Below are 24,145 nucleotides of genomic sequence, written 5' to 3'. Positions count from 1 at the left end.
CTGTTACTGTCTAGAAAAAGATGATTCCAAAGGTTACATAGCAACAAGACAAACTATGAAAGAATTTCTGTCCATGAAAATTAATTAGTTCAGACAAACTAAAGCCTTTAATTGCTATAAAAAAATCATTACCAAACCTTTTCTCTGAAGATATGGCCGTGTTGATTTAAGGACCGAAAGGAATATTGACAAAAGTTCCACTAGGTCTCCAGTCACGTGACAAGCTGTGGCCTCATGATACATCATGTGCAATGTGTTAAAGGACTACAAAAAAGAAAGTAAAATGAAAGTAAAAGTTCATACTAACAAATTAAAATGTATTATGATTTCTAATTTAATCCTACAAATACTATTTTTATATTTATTTTACTACCACAGAAAGATGTATCAAAATATTTTGTGATAGATGCTGCCAGATATAAAGTTACTCAAACAAGAATTCATTATATACTAGGTTGTCCAAAAAACGAACAGTTAGTTAACTATGAACAAATGATTGTCAAAAAGAAAGTAATTTTAAGTAATGCTCTAATATCATTTCCTGCCCTAGTACAGAGTTTGGGTATTATGGAGAGATGGTACTCTGTCCATGATTTAGACTGTAATTTGCTTTTGGTTATAAAACTGATTTTTATCCCACTCTAAACTTCGCTAATACTAGACCAATCAGAAATTTCTCACTGTGTGCCCGTGGAAAATGAGTTTAAAAATGCTACTGACAAACAGAGCAAACTCTGCATGCACACGCAAACAGTCTGATTCAGGAACCAGAAAAGCTTTGCAAACACATCCAGCTTAGTTTACAGAATCTGTAAAACAAAGAGATTTGCTTCAAGGTTAATGCAATCTGTGCATGCATAGCCTGTGCAGTTTGTAAGATGCATAAGCTAAACACTTCTGGCTCAAGGCAACAGGTGGAAACATTGAAGTCTAAAACCCAAAGAGCCAAGTATAGCCCAAAACACTTAAGATTTTACAAATCTTTAATCCCAATCAATTTGTCTAGATACAAAGTTCTATTAAGGAGGCATGGGAAAGGGGCTTGGGTGTACAAATTTCAGAAAACAATAGTTACAGAATAATCATATATAGTCTAGTGAAATTTATGTGCATTGCTTACAGACATACAATAAAAAATTCTATGTCAGCTGAGTTATTACTACTGCTCTAACAAAAGCATCTTCTGGGGATTTTTGACAGAGAGAAATTGTAGTGGTATAGGCTACTCATATTGCTGGCAATACACAATATTGCAAGGATTTTGGCAAAGAAGGTATCTGAGAAGATATTTACTCTGCTTGAATGCCAATTATGTTTCAAACATCCAACAGATAAGGAAATATTATATATAATATTAATCTCCCTCAAAATATAATGCAAAACTTTAATTATTATATATATTTATACAGGAAAAGATTCAGGATACACTGTCAACCTTTGCAGTGAGGAAATCTATTCTGCTGACGTGGAAGGATCTTAATGCTGTTTATTTAATATATAAAAACACCTTTAGCTGACAAGTGACAGCATATGGTCTATAATATAGCACAGTAGTTACAAATTGAAGAGCAGCTCAGACAAGACATTGCTTATACCACACTGTGGCCTTATCCAGCTTCCAGAGCCTTTAATGGAGTTGTACTGGGTCCAGTGTTAGCCTTTTTGCATGAAGCACCCTTCAACTAGAAGGTGAACCTAGCTGTTAAGTAACAAATCTAGTTACGATTTCTAGACATATCTTCGTAATGTCCTGTGCCAACCCCCCGCCCCCAATAAAAATAAGTTTGATATAGGAATAGATAGTTAAGAGTTTGATTCATAAATTTGTTAGCTCAAATTTCTTACATCTAAACATTTCTAAGAGACAAAAGGCAACCAGGAAAATTTTCAGAGCAAATACTGTGTAGTAGGTTTACTTTTATATCAGTTTAAAAAATGTACATGGGTTTTACTATAGTATTGCAGAGTTTTGATTTTGCGATTTATTTTCTTTTAAAAAAAGAAGAGGTTTGTTTAGGTTTTTATATAGTTTTTGTTATTAACATTGCCATCACTGGGAAATTCAAACTTCTAGCTAACGATGAACACTTACAGATGTCTGGTTTTATAAGCATTTTATGAGTTAATCACCCCCTGCCCCACTTTTTTAGGTAGTTTTAAAATGGCTGATACTGTATTTTAAAAAATACTTAAAGCAAGCATATTTATCAATAAGGAAGTGATGAGACCTCCATCCTCTCAGATGATGAGTCAATGGGAAAGGAAAATGCTCATTTGAACTAAATGACAATGAAATATTTACCTCAGTCATCAGGATTAAGCCTCTATTAAAGACAACAAGAAGCCTGTCTTCATCTGATTCTAATAATATTCTGAAGGCACTAGAGAAGAAAGAAACACTTAAATGCTGAAAAAAATCATGCCTAAGATACCAGCTTTTCATAATTCTCAGAATGCCTTAAAATTACTAAATTCAGCATTAGTGAAATTGTATTTGGAGGTCTGAGCACAGATCAGGAGAAAATGAAATGAATACAATTATCACCTTCAGTCTTTTCATTTTATTAGTTTAGAAGTGTTCCTAGTAGTGCCAAACATACTTCTAAAACTAACTGCTTAGACAGAGGTAGTACCAACTTCCATCTTTTTAAAACAAGAATCTCTCTTCAAAAAGTATATTATAAACTCTCTCTCCAAAGGTGTTTTAACAAGTAATGGCTTCAAAGTATTAAAAAACTAAAGAAAACAATCCATTCAAAGATGAATATTTAAGTTTTTCAAAAAATGCATTTTAAGTGCAGGGTAAGGTGCAATTAAGCACATATTTGAGAATGCAAATAAGTAGAAGTATTTGTGAAACAGCAATTTAAACATATAACTAGAAAGGACAGTTACCTGTTCCGTAACTGGCGTTCTTCGAGATGTGTTGCTCCTCTCTATTCCACAGTAGGAGTGTGTGCTCACCATGTGCACTGGTGCCGGAAGTTTTTCCCTTAGCAGTACCCGTACTGGGGGAGCACCGTGGTGACCCCTGGAGTGGGGCTTGTATATTGCACTATAAGGAGAGCCGCGGGCTCCCCCCACCCTCGGTTCCTTCTTGCCGGACAACTCTGACAGAGGGGAAGGAAGGCGGAGTGTGGAACAGACAAGAGCAACACATCTCGAAGAACGCCAGTTATGGAACAGGTAACTGTCCTTTCTTCTTCGAGTGATTGCTCCTTTGTATTCCACAGTAGGTGATTCCAAGCAATATCTGTTGGAGGTGGGCAGGAGCTCACAATGGTTCGGGACGAAGAACCACCCTGCCAAACCCAGCATCATCCCTAGACTGGGAGACAATCGGGTAATGCGAAATAAATGTGAACTGAGGCCCACGTGGCAGCCCTACAAATGTCCTGGATGGGCCCTCGTAGAGTGTGCCCTAAAGATAGGTGGCAGGGGAATCCCTGCCAAATCATAACACGTGCGAATGCATGAGGTGATCCAGCGGGAAAGCCGCTGTGCGAAGATGGGTTGCCCCTTAGCCCACTCGGCCGAGGCAATAAAGAGTTGAGAGGATTTCTGAAACGGTTTAGTCTGATCCAGGTAAAAAGCCAATGCCCTACACACATCGATCGTGTGGAGGCAGCGTTCCTCGATGGAGGAATGGGACTTGGGACAAAGCACGGGAAGGAAGATGCTCTGCTCCATATGGAAGGCGGAGACCACCTTCAGGAGGAACATTGGCTGTGGGCAGAGCTGAATTTTATCCTTATGGAAAACCATATAGGGGGGTTCTGAGGTTAAGGCCCTGATCTCTGAGACACATCTGGCCAACGTGATTGCCACCAGGAAGGCCACCTTACAGGAGAGGTGCGACCAGGAACACGTGGCCAGGGGTTCGAAGGGGGGTCCCGTGAGATGGGACAAGACCAGATTGAGGTCCCATCGGCACGGGGAGCCTGGCGTATGGGAACAAGCGGTCAAGGCCCTTCAGGAACTGGGAGGTCATTGAGTGGGAGAAGACCAAGTGGCCCTGCACTGGCGGGTGACAGGCTGATATGGCCGTCAGGTGCACTCTGACTGAGGCCAGTGCCAGCCCTTGGGCCCTAAAGGATAGGAGGTAGTCCAGGATAAACTGTAGGGGTGAGGCAGAAGGGAACATTCCCCGCTCACTTGCCCACCTGGCAAACCTGGACCACTTTGCCACGTACGTCTGATGCGTGGATGGCTTCCTGCTTTCCAGGAGAACCCGCCTTACCTGCTCCGAACACCTACTCACCTCCTCATTCAGCCATGGAGCAGCCATGCTGTCAGATGAAGCGCTAGATTGGGATGGAGGAGGTGCCCCTGGTCCTGGGAGAGGAGGTCCGAGTGGAGCGGCAGCTTCCTTGGGGAGGAGGGGCATGCCAAGAGGCGTAGCAGTGGCTCGTACCAGTGCTGGTGGGCCCATGCTGGGGCTATGAGAATGATCCTCGTCTTGTCCGCTTTCACATTCTGAAGGACCTTGGTGATTAGTAGGAATGGGGGAAAGGTGTAGGGGAGCTGGTCCGATCAGCTCAGGAGGAAAGCATTGGAGATCGCACCCTTCCCTTCCCCTTCCCCGTCCCCCTGGAGCAGAACTGGGGGCAACGCCAGTTCTGACGGGTTGCAAATAGGTTGATCTGGGGAGCTCCCCACTCTTGGAAGAGCTGATAAGTGACCTCCAAGTGGAGCACCCCTTTGTACTGGGGGGAGAAGACCCTGCTGAGGCGGTCCGCTTGCATATTGTGGATGCCCGGGAGGTAAGCCGCCCTCAGGGATATATCATGGGCTATACAAAACTACCATAGGTTCAGGGCTTCCTGGCAGAGGAGAAGGGAGCGGATCCCGCCTTGCTAGCTGATATAGTACATGGCGGCAGTGTTGTCCGTGAGGACTCTGACCACCTTACCACGGACGTGCGTGAGGAACGCCACGCACGCCAACCGAACTGCCCTGAGCTCCTTGACGTTTATGTGAAGGGGAAAGTCTGGGGCTGGCCACGTTCCCTGGGTTTGCACTTCCCCCGTGTGGGTTCCCCAGCTCAGGTCCGAAGCATCGGATATCAGGTCTACAGACGGGTTGGCCTCCCTGAAGGGAACCTCCTGCAACATATTGCTCGGGCAGGATCACCACAGGAAGGAGGCGAGAATCGGGAGTGGAACTGTGAGAACCTTGTCCAGACTAACCCGAGCCTGGGAGAACTGGGAGGCCAGCCACAATCTGAGGGGCCTCATACGGAGCCTGGCATGGCGGACCACATACGTGAAAGCCGCCATGTGCCCTAGAATCCGAAGACATGCCCTCGCCGCGGTCACTGAGAAGGCCGTGACTGAGGCAATGAGATCCCTTAGGGTCTCGAACCTGTCTGGGGGAGAGAGGCTGTGGCCTTGGAGGAGTCCAGTAGGGCCCCAATGAACTCTATGCGCTGAACTGGCACCAACTTCGATTTGGTCTCGTTCACGACCAGGCCTAGATCAGCACACGTCGAGAGGAGCAGCTCTACGTGGGACTCCACCTTGCGACAGGACTCCCCCTTGAGGAGCCAGTCGTCCAAGTAGGGGAAGATTTGTATGCCCTCACGCCTGAGGTAGGCCGCCACTACAGACATACACTTTGTGAAAATCCTGGGAGCCGTGGATAGGCCAAAGGGGAGGACCGTGAATTGGTAGTGGTCCGTTCCCACCATGAATCGGAGGAAGTGTCTGTGCCCCTCGAAAATATGGACATCAAAGTACGCATCCTGGAGATCCAGGGCTGCGTACCAGTCCCCCGGGTCCAGGGAGGGGATAGTAGAGGCCAGGGACACCATGCAGAACTTGGAACGGGTTAGAAACCTGTTCAAGTCGCACACGTCCAAAATAGGCCCGAGACCCCCTTTTGCCTTCGGGATGAGGAAGTACTGGGAGTAGAACCCTTTGCCCTGAAACGGAACTGGTACCCTTTCCACCGCTCCTAGGTGGAGCAACCGGTCCACCTCCTGACGCAGGAGACAGATGTGTTCTGGATCCCTGGGGCCATCGAGGATGGCGGGTGGTTTGGTGGGGGTGAGGTGAACTGCAACACATAGCCCTTGGAGATGGTACTGAGGACCCATTGGTTCAAAGTTATGTGGGACCACGCCCCGAGGAAGGCAGACAATTAGTTGTAAAACACAAACTTTATTAACCGGGGCGTCTCCCTGGCAACAGGCCTGGTGCCCCCCTGCCAATAGTCAAAAACGCCTCTTCCCCTGCCTCTTGTCCTTAGAGGGCCACGGGTGCGGGGCAGAGCAGGACTGCCGCTGAGACCGACACTTCTGGTCTCTGGGCCTTTTGTACGGGGACTTGTATCTGCTCCTTGCAGGCTGAACCGCTGGAAGCGATCTGGTCTTGTCCTTAGCTGGAGGAACAGAGAGTCCCAAGATCTGCAGGGTGGTCCGGGAATCCTTCATCCCAAGCAGCCTGACATCTGTCTAGTCCGCAAAGAGTGCCTTGCCATTCAACGGGAGGTCCTGCATCAGTGATTGCGCCTCCATGGACCATCCGGATAGCAAGAACCACGACGTCCTCCACATGGAGACAGCTGAAGCCATTGAGCTGGCCACTATGTCCGCTGCATTGGACGCTGCTTGCAGGGCCGCTTTTTCCGCCGCTGACTCCTCTTCCACGGGGTCCTTGAAGTCCTTCCTGTCCCGGTCCGGTAGGAGGGGCTCAAATTTAGGCAGGGACTCCCACAGGCTGAAGTTGTACCTGCTGACTAGGGCCTGGTGGTTGGCTATGTGAAGCTGGAAGCTAGCCGATGAATAAACTTTTTTGACAAAGGAGTCCAGCCTCCTGGCATCTTTATTTTTTGGGGTGGGTGTGGGGCCCTGATGCTCTCTGTGGTTTACCAATTCCACAGCAAGCGAGTTGGAAGCCGGGTACGAGTATAGGTATTCATTGTCCTTCACTGGCACAAAGTATTTCCTCTCAGCCTTTTTCAAGATTGGAGCCAGGGAGGTGGGAGTTTGCCACATGGAGTTCAAAATGTTGGCAATACCCTGGTGCAGAGGTACGGCCACACGGCCCGATGCTTAGGGAGACAGGATGTTAAAGAGGGAATCGGACAGGCCCTCCATCTCGTCGGCCTGCAGCTGGAGGTTGGAAGCCACCTGCTTTAGCAAGTCCTCGTGCGCCCTGAAGTCCTCCTGCAGAACCAATGGCGGAGGCGCCACTATGGTGTTGTCCGGTACCGGGGAGAGTGCCCGCACAGAGCTGGGTGCCTCAGTCAGTGCCGGTGCGTCGATCCCGAGCTCAGAGTCCAGGCACGGATCCACCGACCCGTGACCCGTCGACTTGTCTTGTGGGTGGCCCAAGGAGATCGATGGAGTCCGGGACATTCTGGTGACCAAATGGGCCTCCGCCTGGGCTGATACCGATGGGTACGGTGCCCACTGGCACCACTATCCTTGCCAAGGAGCCCCTTGCCATTGGTTCGTCTGAACGTGGGATGGCAATGTGTCTCCTGACGGAATCGTGTGTGCTAAGGGTGGGTGGACGTGCCCTGAGGTCGAGGTCTCCGAAGAACACTCGGTGCTGCTGGAGCAGCAGGAGCAGCGTCTGTGTCGTTGTTTCCCTTGGGACCGGGATCTCGATGACGACGAACAGTAACCACGTGACAAACTGCTTCAGTATGTATGACGGCGATGCCCTGCTCGGTGCCGTGACTCTGAGGTACCCTGAGGGAAGCCTCTGGTGTGATGCCTAGATGATCGGGAGCTGGAATGGGAGCAGTGATGCCTGTCTTGTCGAGAATGACTTCGGTACCCATGTCTAGCAGGTGAGCGTTCCCGGTGCCTCTCTCGGTGCCTCCGCTTGCTGGCAGGCGGCATGGAGGGTCCCCATGACTCCCATCCCGGGAGCGGCCCGGATGGTCTGGCCGGCGTTGAGGGCAGCCGAGAGTTGTCGGAAGAGCGGCCGCTGTGTGCCGAGTGGTGCAGGGAGGGGGTCTTTGGAGCGGGAAATGCAGCTGCTCGGAGAGGTCTGGTGGGCACCCAGAGGGGGCTTGCCTCGTGACCTAGGGCCCGTACCCTACTGAGCACTTGGGACGGCCAGGGACATAATGTCCGTCGCAGCCTGCACAGCCTCTGTTGTCAACAGCATCCGTACCGCTGGGGATGCCTGTGTCAATGGCACCAGGATGCTCCACTTCACACAAGTCGGAGCCTTAGAGCCCGGGGGGGATCGAGGGCTGCCCAGCGTGGGACCAACCTCCCCCTTGTCCTTATCGCGGCGTTGTTGCGAGGTCGCACTCTTCCCCTGCTTTTTGGTGGGAGAGCGGTGCTGGCTAGTCAACGGAGCCTCATTATGTACCAACAAAGCGGCGGCCGGTGCCGAGTCCGATCTGCGCACCAGGGTCGGGGTCAACGCCGACTCCATCAGGAGAGCTCAAAGCCTGAAGTCTCTCTCCTTCTTGGTTCTTGGCTTGAATGACCTGCAGATCTTGCAACGGTCGCTAATGCGAGTCTCACCCAGGCAGCGAAGACACTCAGTGTGAGGGTCGCTCCTGGACATAGGACGACAACAGGAGACGCACGACTTGAAGCCTGAGGCACGGGGCATGCCCCGAGCCCGCTCTATTCACTGAAGAACAATCGACGGTACCACTAAGGTCGAGAAGAAGGGTTGCAGCAAAGCTGGAGCACAAAAGTTCCGACTACGTTCACTGGCGGCAAGAAAGACCTGAGGCTCCCCTTATAGCGTGATATACAGGCACCACTCCAGGGGTCGCCATGGTGCTCCCCCAGTATGGGTACTGATAAGGGAAAAACTTTCAGCACCGATGCACGTGCCAAGCACGCACACCTACTGTGGAATAGACAGGAGCAACATATCTCAAAGAACGCCAGTTCCCTAGAAGCAAGAAGGAACTGAGGGTGGGGGGAGCCCGTGCCTCCCCTTATAGCACGATATACAGGCGCCACTCCAGGGGTTGCCATGGTGCTCCCCAAATAGGGGTACTGCTAAGGGAAAAACTTCCGGCACCGGTGCACGTGGCGAGCACGCACACCTACTGTGGAATACAAAGGAGCAATCACTCAAAGAAAAAATAAAGGATTTTGTCTTGCCAATTGAGCATTTAACTGAGCACTCAAATTAAGGGTGCAACTGTACAATAAAAACAGTATTGAATTTTAAAAGAATTCAGGGACAAGTTCTTGCTCTCACCACATACTGAACACCTCCTCTTCTACTCATTAACAGATGTTCCTTCCTATGTAAGCTTATGCATACAGCTTCTAAATGCTACCATTTGTTTCAATCAAACAATAGTTTCCACAGTATTGTCCACGGAAAATAAAGCATTACACAAGAATATTTATGAAAAATAATAATTACACACTAATATTTCTACTAAGTTTGACCATCCAATTACACAGAGTATCTGCTTCCATGCTACGACAGATGACTACGTATATGCCCTCAGGGGAGTAAAGGAGATTTTCTCTTCTCACAAGACCATTCCAGCCCATCTGTTACTGGGTTTACCTATGTGACCTACGTGACGCAGCCATTTTATGGTCATATCCATAAATAAAATGGAAAAAAATCACTAGTTTCACATATTCAACAGAGAACTAAAATTTCAAAAAGATGCGCCTAAGAACTTTAAACTCTTTGTAGATGTGATGTATAAAATAATCTCAGATAAGACAGAAACTCTACTCCAAAGCCACCATTTCTACATTACTGATGACTCACAATTTTGCAAGGGCGGGTAAATTGTCACATTGTACATGCTCACTAAGCTATGTAAAATAGGGTGGGTTAAGATACAGAATGAAGTTTCAGCTTTACTACTGAATTTCTAGGCTTTATGTCAAAGAAAATCTTTTAATGATACCACTTTGTTATGGCTGTCTAACATTTTGTTTTGAATAACAATAATGTATGTTTTTTTTTTAAATTACTGAAAATTATATTTATTTAGTTCCTTGCATGGTGGGAACTTATAAATTAAATTATTATTTTCACGCACAATAGGTTTTTATATATAAAGAGACAATCTCTGTATTTCAGAGACAAACTTCAACTTTACTGTTTTGTATCTGACAGTAAAGACAGTATCAAGATTTATAAAGACAGTATAACAGATTTTTTCAAAAAGTGAATATAATAAAAGTAAGCTATACTGAGAAGTAATTTCTGATATTTCAAATTCTAAAAAGTGCATTTTTTTATTGAAAAGAATTAAGCTGCCTCACTAACATTTCAGTACTGTAATACCTTATTAAAGTAGTCCAACAAGACCGTCCATCCAAGCAGCGCAGATAACAGCTTATGGTTGTTTTCTTAAATTGCTTTATGTCTTCTATCTCCTCTTCTCTCATATCTGGCCTCTGAGCTACAAACAGCTGCATGAGGTTAAACAGCTCTTCTACTGCCTAAAACAAACAAAATAAACATTAGGTTAAAGTAATCTTTTTAATTAATAAATTATTGTTTATATTCTCCTCTTCATGACTGCGTTATTTCTATTAAGCAATAAATTGAAGTGACATATATGTGAGAATCTAGAAGACATTTTTTAATATATTTTAGAGAAGGGGAAAAATCAGAAAAATACACAGCATTGATATTCTTTAAATATTACCTTATTAAAAAAATAAAAGTACTTAAATATAAATACAGCTTCAAAAGTTGTGTATATTTGTACAATTTTCTATCTAGAGTGCTGTCTCTGTTCACCCCTTACTGTTTTCTGTGTGGAGTGAGAGAGATATCAGTTAATTATATTCACCATATTACATATTTTCAGAACAAACTGAATTGGCATAAGGTGTTTTAAAAAGAATATTCTCATATTGCAAGGACATTGAGATGTCCCTTTATACCAGCAGATATCTTGGGATATCTTGATGCTTACCATCAATGCAGACTACTGCTACAACTGCACAAATAGATAACACTGAGAAATCCTTATCCATGTGGCCACAAGGTTCTTGGGCTTTTCTAGAGCAACTTTCAAGATGCAGAAAACTATTTGGACTAAATCGTTCCCAAGTCCCCTATGCCTAGAAGGCCCTAAACACAGCAGAACCACCATGGTTCTTTAGAGGCAGGTTGCAAAGAGGCTTCAGAGGATAAATCCCTGAATGCAGCAGGACCCTCTTCAAGCCATCCAGAGAAAGGGCTTGATCAATGAGTCTCAAATTATGTAGATACACAGGACAAAACCTCCAGCAGTACAGTACATGAGAAGTAATAATGTTCTCTGTACTTGTTGGGGATGGCTCTTCTCTACCGCTACAGAGATCCTCCGTGTAGGATACATTTGTTCAATTTTCACATAGGAGTTCATGATTTGCATCAATATTTTCAATGGATTTGTTCATACTCAGTTACACATGAGACCCTATGATTTACGATGTGTGTCGTGATTTGCCATTGCAAATACTGACAGGAAAGGATGGACTAAATGCTGGGAGGAAGCATTTTCTCTGGCTTTGATGGAATTTAATAAGTTATTTGCACCAGCACACAGAGTTACCTTTTCAATAATATCTGAAGTGGTAAATGTGTTTGTGAGACAAGTATGATAAACAGAATTCCAAGATGTACGGAGAGGTTATTCACCTTATGCAATAACTGGAGTTCTCCTAGATGTATGTCCCTTCAGGTACACATGAGCCCGATGTGCCTTTGATTAGAGATTTTTGGTAGCAGTGCCCGTTTGGCCTGTGTACATGCTCCAGACATCCTCTTGTCCCGTACTAAGGCTATAGATAGCTGCTCAAGTGAACCACCTTCAGCTCCTTCTCTACTGTGAAGTCCTGAGAGATAAAACTCCAAAGCAGAGGGGAAGGAGGGAGGGTAGTGGAGAACCCAGAATGGTACACATCTCAAAAAACTGTAGTTACTGCACAAGATCAATAACTTCTCCTTCTTCGAGTAGTGTCCCTCTGATGGGTACTCCACTTCAGGTAACTCCCAATCAGTATCTTCAGAAGGGAGTAGGGGCTTTGGATTAGTAGTAAAACTGAGACAGAACCGCATTGTCCACCACAGCATCTGGTCTGGAAGCATGAACCAATGTTTGGAGAAAATATGTACGGAGGTCCAGGTTGCAGCTTTGCAAATGTCAGTATTTTTCAGTAATGCTATTGAGGTAGGGCTCATGGCCGAGTACCACAAGAAGGCTGGACTTTGGAAGCCTTATTACTATAATCAAATCATAGCCAAGCCTCATCCACCTTGAGTCTCTCTGAGTGGAGATGGTTGATCCTTTGGATCTGTCCACAAATTAAACAAAGAGTCTAGACGATTTTCTAAATGGTTTGGTTCTGTCCACATAGAAGGCTAATGCCATTCTGACATCCAAGGTATGTAGGGTAGCTTCTTCCAGAGTCTAGTGTGGCTTCAGGAAAATAACTGGAAGATGAATAACCTTGTTAAAATGGAATTCAGATGATACTTTGGGTAGAAACTTTAGGTGTAATTGTAATGAAACTTTTCCCTTGAAAACTACTTTAAAGGGAGGATCTGCCATACAAGCCCCTATTTCTCTGACTGCAAGCAAAAGTAACCGCCATAAGAAGGCTGTCTTCATGGATAGGTGAAGTAGAAAACAGGTAACCAGTGGTCCAAAGGGAGGTTTCCTAAAGCAATTAAGGACCAGACTGAAATCCTACTGATGTGGGCTGTGTAATCTGTGGTAAAGATTCATCCACCCTTATTGTTACGGGATGAGCAAACACTGGAAATCCCTCTACAGACAAATAAAAGGTTCTGATAGCCACCACGTTGACCATTATGGAACTCAGGGAAAGCCATGACTTTTTTTAATTCCAAAAGTTACTTGAGAACTGAAGAGAGGGAAGAGTGAGCAGGTCAAGACTGTCTGCAGATACACCAGTGGTGGAATCTCAAACTTTTGAATCTAAGTGTTCTACATAAATATCTTCCTGCTGCTTAACAATACCTGGTTTACTTCTGCTGAACAGGAAGTTTCTTATCCCTGTGAACCATTGAGAAGCCAAGGTCTGAGTTGAAGGATACTCAGGTTGAGATGAAGAGTCCAGCTGGAATCCTGAGACAGCAGACAGGGAATGGACAATAGTGTCAACACTGAATAAGAGTGAAACAGACAAGGCAAGGGTACCAGATTTCTCTTGTTGGGGTCACTACCACTAAAATGACTCAGGCTTTGTCTTGTTTAATCTTGTTCAACACTCTGAGGTTAAATGATAAAAGAGGACATGCATACAGAAGGTCCTTCATTCACAGAGCCAAGAAGGCATTCCCTAGAGAATGAACCCTCCTCTCGAACATAATTTCTTGCATTTCCTGTTGATGATGGTAACAGAGAGGTCCACTTCTGGAAACCCCCAGGTCAGGAAGATAATTTGAGAATTGAAGAGTCTAGCTTCGATTTATAATCCTGGGAGAAGTGTCTGCTGAGATTGTTTGCTGGGGTGTTTTGTATGCCTGGAAAGTAGGAGGCCAAGATAAGAATGTGGTTGGCTATACACCAATTCCACAGTTTTAGTGCTTTGGAACAAAGAGAGGGAGATCACTATAGCCTTTAATTTTTATTTAAAGTTAATTTAGTGCTGTTGTATTACATCACTGTGGATTTGGCTCTGGCAGCTACAGTCTCAAGTTCAAAAGAGTTATCTCTGCCCATTGTTTCAAATGTAGAGGTCATAGGAACACATGATGGCCAAGGAAAGTAGCATATACATGCACAAGAGCACAATCTCTTTTATCAGTTTTATTAAAATTACCAGAACAGTTATAAATACCGCAGCATATATAAATCCTAAACATATCCACGCACAAATTGTACCTACAGTCATACTCACGTCCTCCTAGATAGTTTAGGGTATGATAAGTCTCTCATGGATTGATCATCAGTAGAGGGATGGTTTCTACTGGAGTTTCCCATAGGGAGCTCAATCTTCCCAGTCTGGGCACCCTCTTTTTATAATGTAATTTTGCCTATACCTACATTCTGCACATGTACACGAAAATGTCAACCCTCTTTTTCTTTATTGATCTGGTGTTCCCAAGAAACTTAAGGTACCCTGTTTCCTATAGGTTGTTTATAGTTCCTTTAATTCTTATTAGCATTGACGCACAACCTGTACTCTGTGGTTACAGCACATGTTAGAGAGAAATGTGCCTTTAGAGCATTTTTGTGATCTAAACTTAATCTTCTGGCTTTTTGCAATGTTACCCCATGGTACATATTTTCCTGTAATCTTATGGCATGGGGTTATTCTTCGGTCACTTACATATGTCAGCATTTTTAAACTCTAAAGCCTAAAAAAGCTAAGCTAAAATCTGACAGGCCTCAGCCTATAGGTCATGTGTTTCAGCCATCCTTACTTAGATACCTCAACCATAATTATCTCTTCTAACTACTGATCTATCTTATACGTCTATAATTCTACAATTTAAACTCTATTCAGCATATTATGATTATGACATGACATGTCGTTAGTTAATCATAATATCACTGAATAAATGAACTAAAATAATTGGCTACATCTCATCCTGCCCTGAAAACTACATGATGTAGAACACAGGCTATGTTGTCTGTCATTACTTTGATAGATTTGCCCTTGTATAATGGAAGGCAACGGATGCATTCCTCACTGCTTTGAGTTCCAATAGGTTAACATGTAGAAGACACGCCTGGACAGACCATTTGCTGTGAATAATGTGTGTCTCTAGGTGTACTCCTGCTTCCAGGAGGCATGCATCTGATGTTACAGTGGTGGCTGGGTGAAAGGGACTCTTGCACAAACTTTGTAGGGGCCTTCCACCAGAGTGAGAACAACACTTGGTTATGAAAAATCATTAGCTTGTCTCGACTGTGTTTGTTTGGACTATAGACCATTCTGATCCATCCCTGAAAGCAGCGAATGGTGCATTGCCAAGCTGCCATATGTCCTAGCAGTTCAAGACAACTTCTTGCTACTTTCTTGGGGCTTATTGGGACCTTGGAAAAGGAGTTTGTTGGAGTCATAAACCTGCTCATGGGAAGGTAAGCTCTGGCGGTCACTGCATCCAGAGACATCCTTATGAAGTCTATCTGCTGTACTGGGATCAAAGTGGACTTTTCAATGTTGAGCTGAAGTTGTATCACTGCAGAACAGGAACACTGCTGTTGTACTGCAGAGAACTTTATTGTGCAACCTGCCCTTGAGCAGACAATTGAGGCAGGGAAAGACTATTATTCCATGTCAATGTAGGTGAGTGGCTACTACTGTACTGCCATGATCTTTAAGAAAACTCTCGGGGCAAAGGAGAGGCTGAATGGAAGCACTTGGTATTGGAAATGGTCCTAGCTGACTGTAAAATGAAGGTATTTCTTGGAAGACCCATGAAATGCGATGCAAAGATATGCATCCTGAAGGCTGAGGGCTGCAAACTAATCCCTAGAATCTAACGCTGGAATTATAGCTGCAAGAGTCACCATCCTGAATTTCTGTGATCTCACAAAGGTGCTTAGGAGTCTGAGATCTAATATGGTCTCCATCCCTGATTCTTTTTGGGGACCAGAAAATACTTGGAATCAAATCCCTTCCTCCTGTGCTGGATTAGGACCACTCATATGGACCCTATGCAAAGAAGGGAAATGAATTCCTGTCTCAGTAAATGACTGCGAGATGTGCTCCTGAAAAGGAGCAGGGAAGGGAGGTGGGTAGGGGAATGTAGATCAAACGAAAGCATGTTATGACTTTAAAAACACGTCTGTTGGATGTAATCTGCTGCCCAGACCGTTCAGAAATATGAGAGAGGGTCTCCAAAGGAAGGGATGTTGGAGGAATGGTGCACCTGAATAGTCCTCAGGTGGGGACATTCTGGACCCTTGACAAAACCATCAAAATTGATGCTTGCATAAAGTGTATGTCTGGGTGATGGAATCAGTCATGGTAGGTAGTCATTTCTTCTGGTATCTTGGCCTTTCCTTAGGTGGCTCAGAAGGCCTATGGTATGCAAAGAATTGAGCCAGATGAGCTCTCGGTGTCATTTTTGCTCTGCTAAATTTTTGTTTGCAGGTGCATATATGTAGAGGGACCTAAGAGTGGCCCTGGAATCTTTCAAGGTATGGAGAGATTCTTCAGTGGACTCAAAGAGGAGTGTAAGTCCAGCAAAAGGAAGGTCTTCAATGGTATTTTGGACTTCCCTAGGAAACCCAGACAGCTGTAGCCAAGATGCTCTAGAAATGATGACTGTAGTGGAGACGGAATGGGCTGCAGCATCAGCTGTGTCTATGGAAGTCTGCAATGGAGTTCTTTCTAGGAGATGACTTTCCCTATGATGGCTTTGAACTGGACACGATGTTCTGCAGGGAGATATTCAACGAAATTATTGAATTTTTCATGGCGTGGTTATATTTTGCCATCTGGATTTGGTAATTTGCAATCTGAAATTGCAGGGTCATTGAAGAATAGCTTTTAAGACCAAACAGGTCAAGTTGCTTTTGGTTTTTATCATAGGGCATATACTTTGTGTGATTTGTCTGCCATGCTTGCTGACCGCCACCACAACTAAAGAATCTGGTGCAGGGTGGGAAAACAAAAATTCAGATTTTTCCATTGGGATGTAATTCATTTAAGAGCCTGTTTGTACACATGTGGTGCGGTGGCATGAGTTTGCCAGAAGGTCTTTGCAGGATCCAGTAAGACTTCATTCACTGGTAGAGCCAGGCAACTGACGGCTGTTGTATGCAAAATGTTCAACAGTTTGTTGTGACTCCTGAATCTCCTCTAACAGAATCTGTAATGAGTCATGTGACAGGGTCAGGCCAGATGGCTACAAGAGAGTGTTAGAAGGCAGAAATATTAGTCCCAGGTTCAGTAGATCCCTTTTCACTGGGCAAAGTAACAGGAGCAGTTCCAGAACAAGCAGGAATTTGCAGCAACCAGCTAAGGCAGGCAGGCTAATTAGGATACCTGGAGCCAATAAAGAAGAAACTGCTAGAATCAATTAAGACAGGCTGGCTAATCAGGGCACCTGAGTTAAAAAGGACCTCACTTCAGTTTGTAGTGTGCATGTGGGGAGCTGGGAGCAAGAGGCACTAGGAACTAAGCGTGAGAAGATGTATGGCTGGAAGACTGAGGAGTATATGCATTATCAGACACCAGGAAAAAGGTTCTGTCGTGTTGGGAGGAGGCCATGGGGAAGTAGCCCAATTGTAGCTGTCGCGCAGTTGTACCAGGAGGCACTCTGGACAGCTGCAGTCCACAGGACCCTGGGCTGGAACCTGGAGTAGAGGGCGGGCCCAGGTTCCCCCCAAACCTCCCAACTCCTGATCAGACACAGGAGGAATTGACCTGGGCTGTGGCTTCTACCAGAGGGGAAGGTCTGTGGGCTGTTTCCTGACTCACATGATAAATCTCTGAAGTGAGCAAATCCGCCAATAAGCACAAGACCCACCAAGGTAGAGGAGGAATTTTGTCACAGTCAGCAATGCATTTAACAGGTTTCTGAAACTGTTTAAAATGGTCAGCAAGAGAAGGAAGGGACATTATCTCCTCATCTTCTGACGATGATGAAATATTAAGTCTTCAGTGTCACTTCCTTGTCCATTCTAGCCTCTTGTTCCTTGACAGACTTCTTCTGAGGTTGAGGAAGAACTGATGGAGCAAGAACTGCTAGTGATAGGCAGCTCATAGATCTCAGTAGGGCCAATGAGGTGGACCATAAGGCAAAAGAGGGGGAACCTGATGTTGGCCATGCCAGTGAGAAGGGACACAAAATTGTTTTTCCCTTGGAATTTCCCTCTCAGTGAAGGCGGTCAGGAAAATGTCCCTTTGACGATGGACAGGAGATCCCTGTACTGAAATCTGGGAGTCGGAGGAATCACCCTCAACATAGTCCAAGGGCAGGGCAAACAGTGAAGGTGAAGATGGCTGTCTGTCCTGTGCGGTAGGTACTAGAGAACTAGAAGGTACTGGGTAAATATAAGGGACCAGGTGACCCAGATGATCTTGGTATTGATAGTTGTCAGTACCCATTAACAGTTTTATCTGAAAACAAACTCCTCCCTGGGGTATCTAAATTCCTGTAGCACTGGATGTATGGAAGAAGATGTAATATGAGGCTCCATTGTGGCCAGAGCTGGTACCAAGAGCTGACTGCTTCAGTGGTCCCATTTTAGAAAATGGTGTCGATGCTGACTATTTCAGCAGTACATTGTTAAATAGATGATGACAGAACTGAGGATGTTGATGATTCTTTGGTGTCAGTAACAGAACCAGTACCCCAGAAGTTGTAAGTAGTGCTGATCTCCAAGAGGCAGAGTGCTTGGAGTTTCTGCTAAAGCTAAAACTTAGACAGTCCATGAGTTGGTTTTGGTAACAATGTATGTCTGGCACTGTGTTTTTTCAAAGCACTGAAAGTCTTCAAAGAGCTCCTGGTACTGGAGCAGCCTGGAACCTCAACAGTACTCCCCCAGTGACCTGAGGTCTCCCAAGTAGTCAGTCTCTGAGATGAACAGCTTCCCTTCGATGAAGAGTCTCTGTTAGGAGATCTAGCTCCCCTACTTCAGGGCCTCATCAGTACTCTCCATACTCTTCTCCTGTGAAGATCCTGATGACTGGGATACAGAGCTTGATGGAGCACTAAGTGTACTCAGAGGCTGATGTACAGGGGCTTTTCTGAGCCTGGATCCAAAGCTGGTTGCAAGGCTTGCTCCACCATAATCTTCCCATTTTTTGTGATCTACTTTTAAAAGAAATGCAGATCTTGCAAGTGCAAGGTATATGGTGCCCCAGTCATTAACTAGGGAGAGTTTCTTGCAGGAGAGGCAGCATTTGAATCCCGTCAGGTGGGAGGGGAAGGGGTATTAACAAAAAAGGAACAACTTAAATTCAAAGAGGTATAAAACTAAGTCAACTACACTAATGTCAAATTAACACTAAAAATGTAAGGTTAAGCAATAAGTTAAACTTGAAGCAGGCATCTCAGATGCCTATCTAGATGCTGCATCTCAGCTTGTAGGGCCGTTGAGAAGGAACTAAGTGAAGTTCTCCTGCATAGTTCTATATATCTTCAGTATGGGGTACAAGGATATCTACAGTGCATATGTAGGCCAAATGGGCACTGCTATCGAAAACCTCCAAATATCCATGGGGTGTTTGTGCACTTGAAATTGAGCATCGTCAGGGACACTATTGAAGAATCACTTGTGGTTAACCTCATCTTTAGCATGCTTTTAGGAAATCTACTGATCCCACAGTGCTCCATCTCATGGTGGGAATGGAAATTCCTTAGATAGAATCACTGTAACAGAGATAAGGGCAGCTGAATTTTATTCCACCTTAGGAAGTAAAATGTGGTCATTGAGCACCTCTTGCTAACACAGCCCTCAGTTGGCCAGAGATTGAGAACTCCTGAATAAGATGGACCAGGAGAAACTATTCATTTCAACCAGACACCTTCCATATGACTGATGTCACCCAGATGGTCACAGAGTTTCATCCTCATTTACAGTACAGCTCTACTCTGAAAAGTGACTGCGTGCCAGATAAACTGGTGCCAAACAAACTAAGTTGCTCATAAACAACTTTTTAAATCATTATATACTTTAACCTGCAAGAAGACATTCCAATTATTTTACAGGGGAAAATAAGTTGTGGACAACATTCTTTCTTAAGGCGAGATATTATAATGGTCAACTGATGAACAATTTCTAAGAGGTACATAGACTTTACAATAACAGAACAAATAACTACCCATTGTTTGCACAGGACACAACAGGCCAAATTCCAGCAGCTCAAAGCAGGTGGAAAACTAGTTTAAGAGATTTCCTTGGTATATTTCGCTTTATACCATACTTCATGGCCTCACCAAAAAAGTTGCTCTTAACTGCTCCTCATGACCAGATCAGTGTACAGAAGCTCCAGGATCAGTGGGAACCACAAAGGTTGCTTAGAGACACCTTTTCATTCCCAAGCTGCTTTGCTGCAGAAGAACTGGTGCTCAGGGGCTGGCCCTATAAGCTTTATGGTTATTCATAACAGGAACTAAAGACTCAATAATATTTTTGCTTTTAGGTATGTAAAGTTGAGCTTTTGTCTAGTTCAAAGTATTTTTTTTATAAAAAATATAGTCAAGCAATAACTGACAAGGCATTTAGAACAAATGTCAAAATATCTATTCAGAATAAATGTACTTACTCCTGGGTATTGACTGGCATGTGGTGTGAGATTCTTAAAGGCCCACTGGATATTTTGATGAGAAGCCAGCTGTCTTGTGAATGCAGGTGACTGTTCGCAGCATAACCGCAGAATGCCATAATAGGCAGGCAGCATCCCACGGTTAAAGAGCACCACATCCTGATCATCATGGTCTGCTAGGATGTAATTGAAGGCAATGTTCTTTGTCACCACAGGATTCTGTACAATAAGGCGTACGTTCTCTGGGCAGTCAACACATACGTTATACCAAAAAGAGAGCAAAGCCTGTTTATTGTGGTTGGTGGCTATAGCTGGCTCAGAAAGTTTAGGCTGGAAAAGGTTCCACAAGTCCATGAAATACGTGGAAAACATAAGTTTCTCAGTTTTTGAGATTAAACAGTAAGTCATGAAACTAAAGTAGGGCACCAGTTTAGTAGTGCCGTGAACAGCAGCATCAACATACAGTTTTGCTCTTGAAAGCAGGCCAAGAAGTACATTGTAGACTTGATGAAGAACTACTGTAGTATCTGGACTGAGAGGCAGGTCACGTGTAGGGATATGCAAGGATCGAGTTGATCGGAACATCTGACGGAATGAATTGCTTGGAATAAGAGACACCAAAAGGTAGGCTGCAGCTTCAAAATAAAACAAAAAAAACCAAATCTGTCAGATCTTTGAACAGGACATGCAGATTAATATTTATATAAGTATTCCATTTATGGCACTTTTCACTAGTGGATCAAAAAGCACTTTAAAAAGTTGAGTAAGTACTATTACCATCAAACTGGAGATAGAAAAACTGAGATACAGTAAACCTGAGATGTGTTCAAGGCCATATAGTGAGTCAAGAGTACAGCTGAGAACAGAACTCAGATCTTCTGATTCTAATGCCCTGTTCATTGCCCTGCCCTAACTACTAGAACACAATGCATCCAATTGTAGCCTGTTGCTGAGATGCAAATAATTCTTTTATTACAAAAATGTTTATCAGTTAATCAGATCTCACTAGATCTTCAGTGTTATCTATAAATGGGAGCTGCAATGCTGTGCCTCCAGTTTATACACATTGTCTCCCAACCCAAAGCCTCAGGATATCTGTTAAAACAGAATGAAATCTACTACTATTACTACCACCATTTCTATGCAGCGGCGGCTCCAGGGACCAGCGCTCCAAGAGCATGCCTTCGGCGGCAAGTCGCCAGGGGCGTCCTGCCGGTCCCTGCGAGGGCGGCAGTCAGGCTGCCTTCAGTGGCTTGCCTGAGGGAGGTCCGCCAGTCCTGCAGATTTGGCGGCAATTTGGCGGCGGGTATGCTGAAGCCGTGGGACTGGTGGACCTCCTGCAGGAAAGCCGCCGAATCTGCGGGACCAGGGACCCTCTGCAGGCGCACTGCCGAAGGCAGCCTGCCTACCGTGCTTGGCGCAGCAAAAAAGCTAGAGCCGCGCTGGTTCCTACGGATGTGAGATTTGTAGGAATAGCAAGGACAGAGGCAACCATGGCTTCTACCACAACACCGGGGACCCAGAAGAATTTGGAGCTAGTGCAGAGGTGCAGGCTTCTCTGGGATCTGTAAGTTTAAGGGGCTCAACCAATTACTAATTTTGGAGGGTTGGTGGATGGGAGAGGAGTAAAAGGGATAGCAAATCCCACTCTTACCTAGAATGCAACTACTTGATGAAAATTCTAAGGGTAACCTTCTGGACTACCCCTTCCCCTGAAGCCTATCCCATGTGATACTTGGACCATATTAACTTAACTATGTCAGACACAGAAAATGTAAATATATCATTATTCAGGTAAATAAATCACATTATGTTTTTCATCACATAAAGATAACGTTTATAGATGAGATACAGTAGGTATCAATCAAGTTAAAATTAGTTTTACTGAAGGTTATTATCTCAAGGTGAGTAATCTGTGGATAACAAATAGGCACAATAGCAAGAAAATTACATTTTCACTTATAGCAAGAAAACATTATATATAATAACTAGGCCCTACCAAATTCATGGTCCATTTTGGTCAATTTCATGATCATAGGATTTTAAAAATCATAAATTTCATGATTTTAGCTATTTAAATCAGAAATTTCACAGTGTTGTAATTGCAGAGGTCCTGACCCAAAAAAGAGTTGTGAAGGGGTTGCAAGGTTATTGTAGTGGGGTTGTGGTACTGCTACCCTTACTTCTGTACTGCTGTTGGCGGTGGCACTGCCTTCAAAGCTAAGCAGCTGGAGAGCAGTGGCTCTTGGCTGGGAGCCCAGTTCGGAAGGCAGAGCCGCCACCAGCAACAGTGCAGAAGTAAGGATGACATGGTATGGTATTTCCACCCTTACGTCTGTGCTGCTGCCTGCAGAGCTGGGCCCTCAGTCAGCAGCTACCTCTGTCCGGCCAGCCAGCTCTGAAGGCAGCAGCGCAGAAATAGGGGTGGCATGGTTTGGCCAACAGTCACCACTCTCCGGCTATCCAGCTCTGAAGTCAGTGCAGAAGTAAGGGTGGCAACACCATGACCCCCCTAAAATAACCCTGTGACCCCCCTGCGCCTCCCTTTTGAGAAACGAATCCCAATTTGAGAAACAGTGATCTCCCCTGTGAAATCTATTTAGCATAGGGTAAAAGCAGACAATAAGACCAGATTTCATGGCCCACGATGCGTTTTTCATGCCGTGAATTTGGTAGGGCCCTAATAATAACTTATAACCTGAAGAGCCAATTTCTTTAACTTATATAAAACTTACAAGTTCTCACTCTAGGATAATTGTGTGCCAAAAGAAAACGTTCAACCCAGTTCTCCATATTTTGCAGCACCCAACTGTGTGCCAGTTTATTTCGAGGTGTCTGCACTGCCAGCCAGTCCAGGCACTGAGATGGATTGTATTCAATCACCTAGAAGAAAAGAGGAAAACAGCAGCAACTAAAATATAGTATATTTTATAGGATTTATTGTATCAAAACCAACTAAGAATTAGTAAGATAATGGGTCAATGAAATCATAGTCAATGGGTTTTGTGTTCCTAAGTCACTTACACACTTTTGAAAATCCCATCCACTATTATTAGATCCAGCAAATAAACTCTATTTACATCTTACAGTATTGTTTAAAAATGTTTACAAATTTAGGGGGGTACTTTCAAGGCTGATACTTAACCAACCTTGAGAGTAATCCCATTTGTAAAAATATTTTCTTTTTGTACTTTTTGCCAAGATGACGCATATCACCTCTCATCCTTCAAAGATTTCAGAGTGGGACATCTGCCAGTGTGACGGCTGCCATGATGGCCAATGCCAGGGATCGAACTGAATACCTCTAGAGCTGAAGGCACTCATCTTTATAGTTTATGTTGAAGAGAAAGGCTCTCAAAGCCTGCACCCTCTTCCCCTTCAACACCTTAAAATGTACTTCTCACAAAAGGCCTATTATCTTGAAGTGACAGGGTGACAGAGAGTCTCCTTGCTTGTTTATAAAATGCTTAGCACACTTCGGGCATTATAAAAACAGACAAATTATTTCAATGTTATGGGCTATCAGCTTATCACTGTTTCTTTGAATGAGAAGTGATGACTAAATTATAACTTCAAACTGACACAGTGGAAAAAGGATAACAATGAACTCTCCCTTTAAAACACTGTCAGTATTTTAGCAGGAAAAAAAAAAGTGATCAAGGACAAAAAGAATCCAATACGATTTGTTCTACATACTGTACCTCCCATATCCTCTGCAGGATGTAAGAAGCAAAGGGTGGCATTCCTGGAGGACCGCCAGCAAACTCCATTAGCATGGTCAGCAATTTGAAAAAAGGATTGGCTGCCTGTAATGCACATAGATACATATATACATTTTGATCACTTTTAGTCACGTGATACACTTCTGTAAATATACACTTCTGTAAATATTTCTTATGTTAAACCAAATACTTGCATTAAAAAAAACTTTGAAAACAGGCTAGACATCAAAACAATTTTAGTAATCTTTGTGTAGCTGTAACCTGTGAA

General features: G+C 44.3%; 1 protein-coding gene across 5 annotated transcripts in view; it reads right to left on the bottom strand.

Moving 5' to 3' along the window:
* The window catches only part of USP34 (ubiquitin specific peptidase 34), a 318,010-nt gene that overhangs the window by 19,428 nt on the left and 274,437 nt on the right, over positions 1-24,145 (bottom strand). For all 5 annotated transcript variants that reach the window (XM_050951989.1, XM_050951992.1, XM_050951990.1 and 2 more), the window contains 6 exons: positions 23,857-23,961; positions 22,891-23,038; positions 20,156-20,790; positions 10,248-10,405; positions 2,303-2,381; positions 138-264 (listed from right to left, as the gene is read on the bottom strand). In XM_050951989.1, coding sequence (XP_050807946.1) covers positions 138-264; positions 2,303-2,381; positions 10,248-10,405; positions 20,156-20,790; positions 22,891-23,038; positions 23,857-23,961 — 1,252 coding nt within the window. The remainder of the gene's footprint in view (positions 1-137; positions 265-2,302; positions 2,382-10,247; positions 10,406-20,155; positions 20,791-22,890; positions 23,039-23,856; positions 23,962-24,145) is intronic.

The sequence above is a fragment of the Gopherus flavomarginatus genome, chromosome 4, assembly GCF_025201925.1.
Source record: "Gopherus flavomarginatus isolate rGopFla2 chromosome 4, rGopFla2.mat.asm, whole genome shotgun sequence".
Lineage (NCBI taxonomy): Eukaryota > Metazoa > Chordata > Testudines > Testudinidae > Gopherus > Gopherus flavomarginatus.
This window is presented reverse-complemented; position numbering and strand designations above follow the sequence as displayed.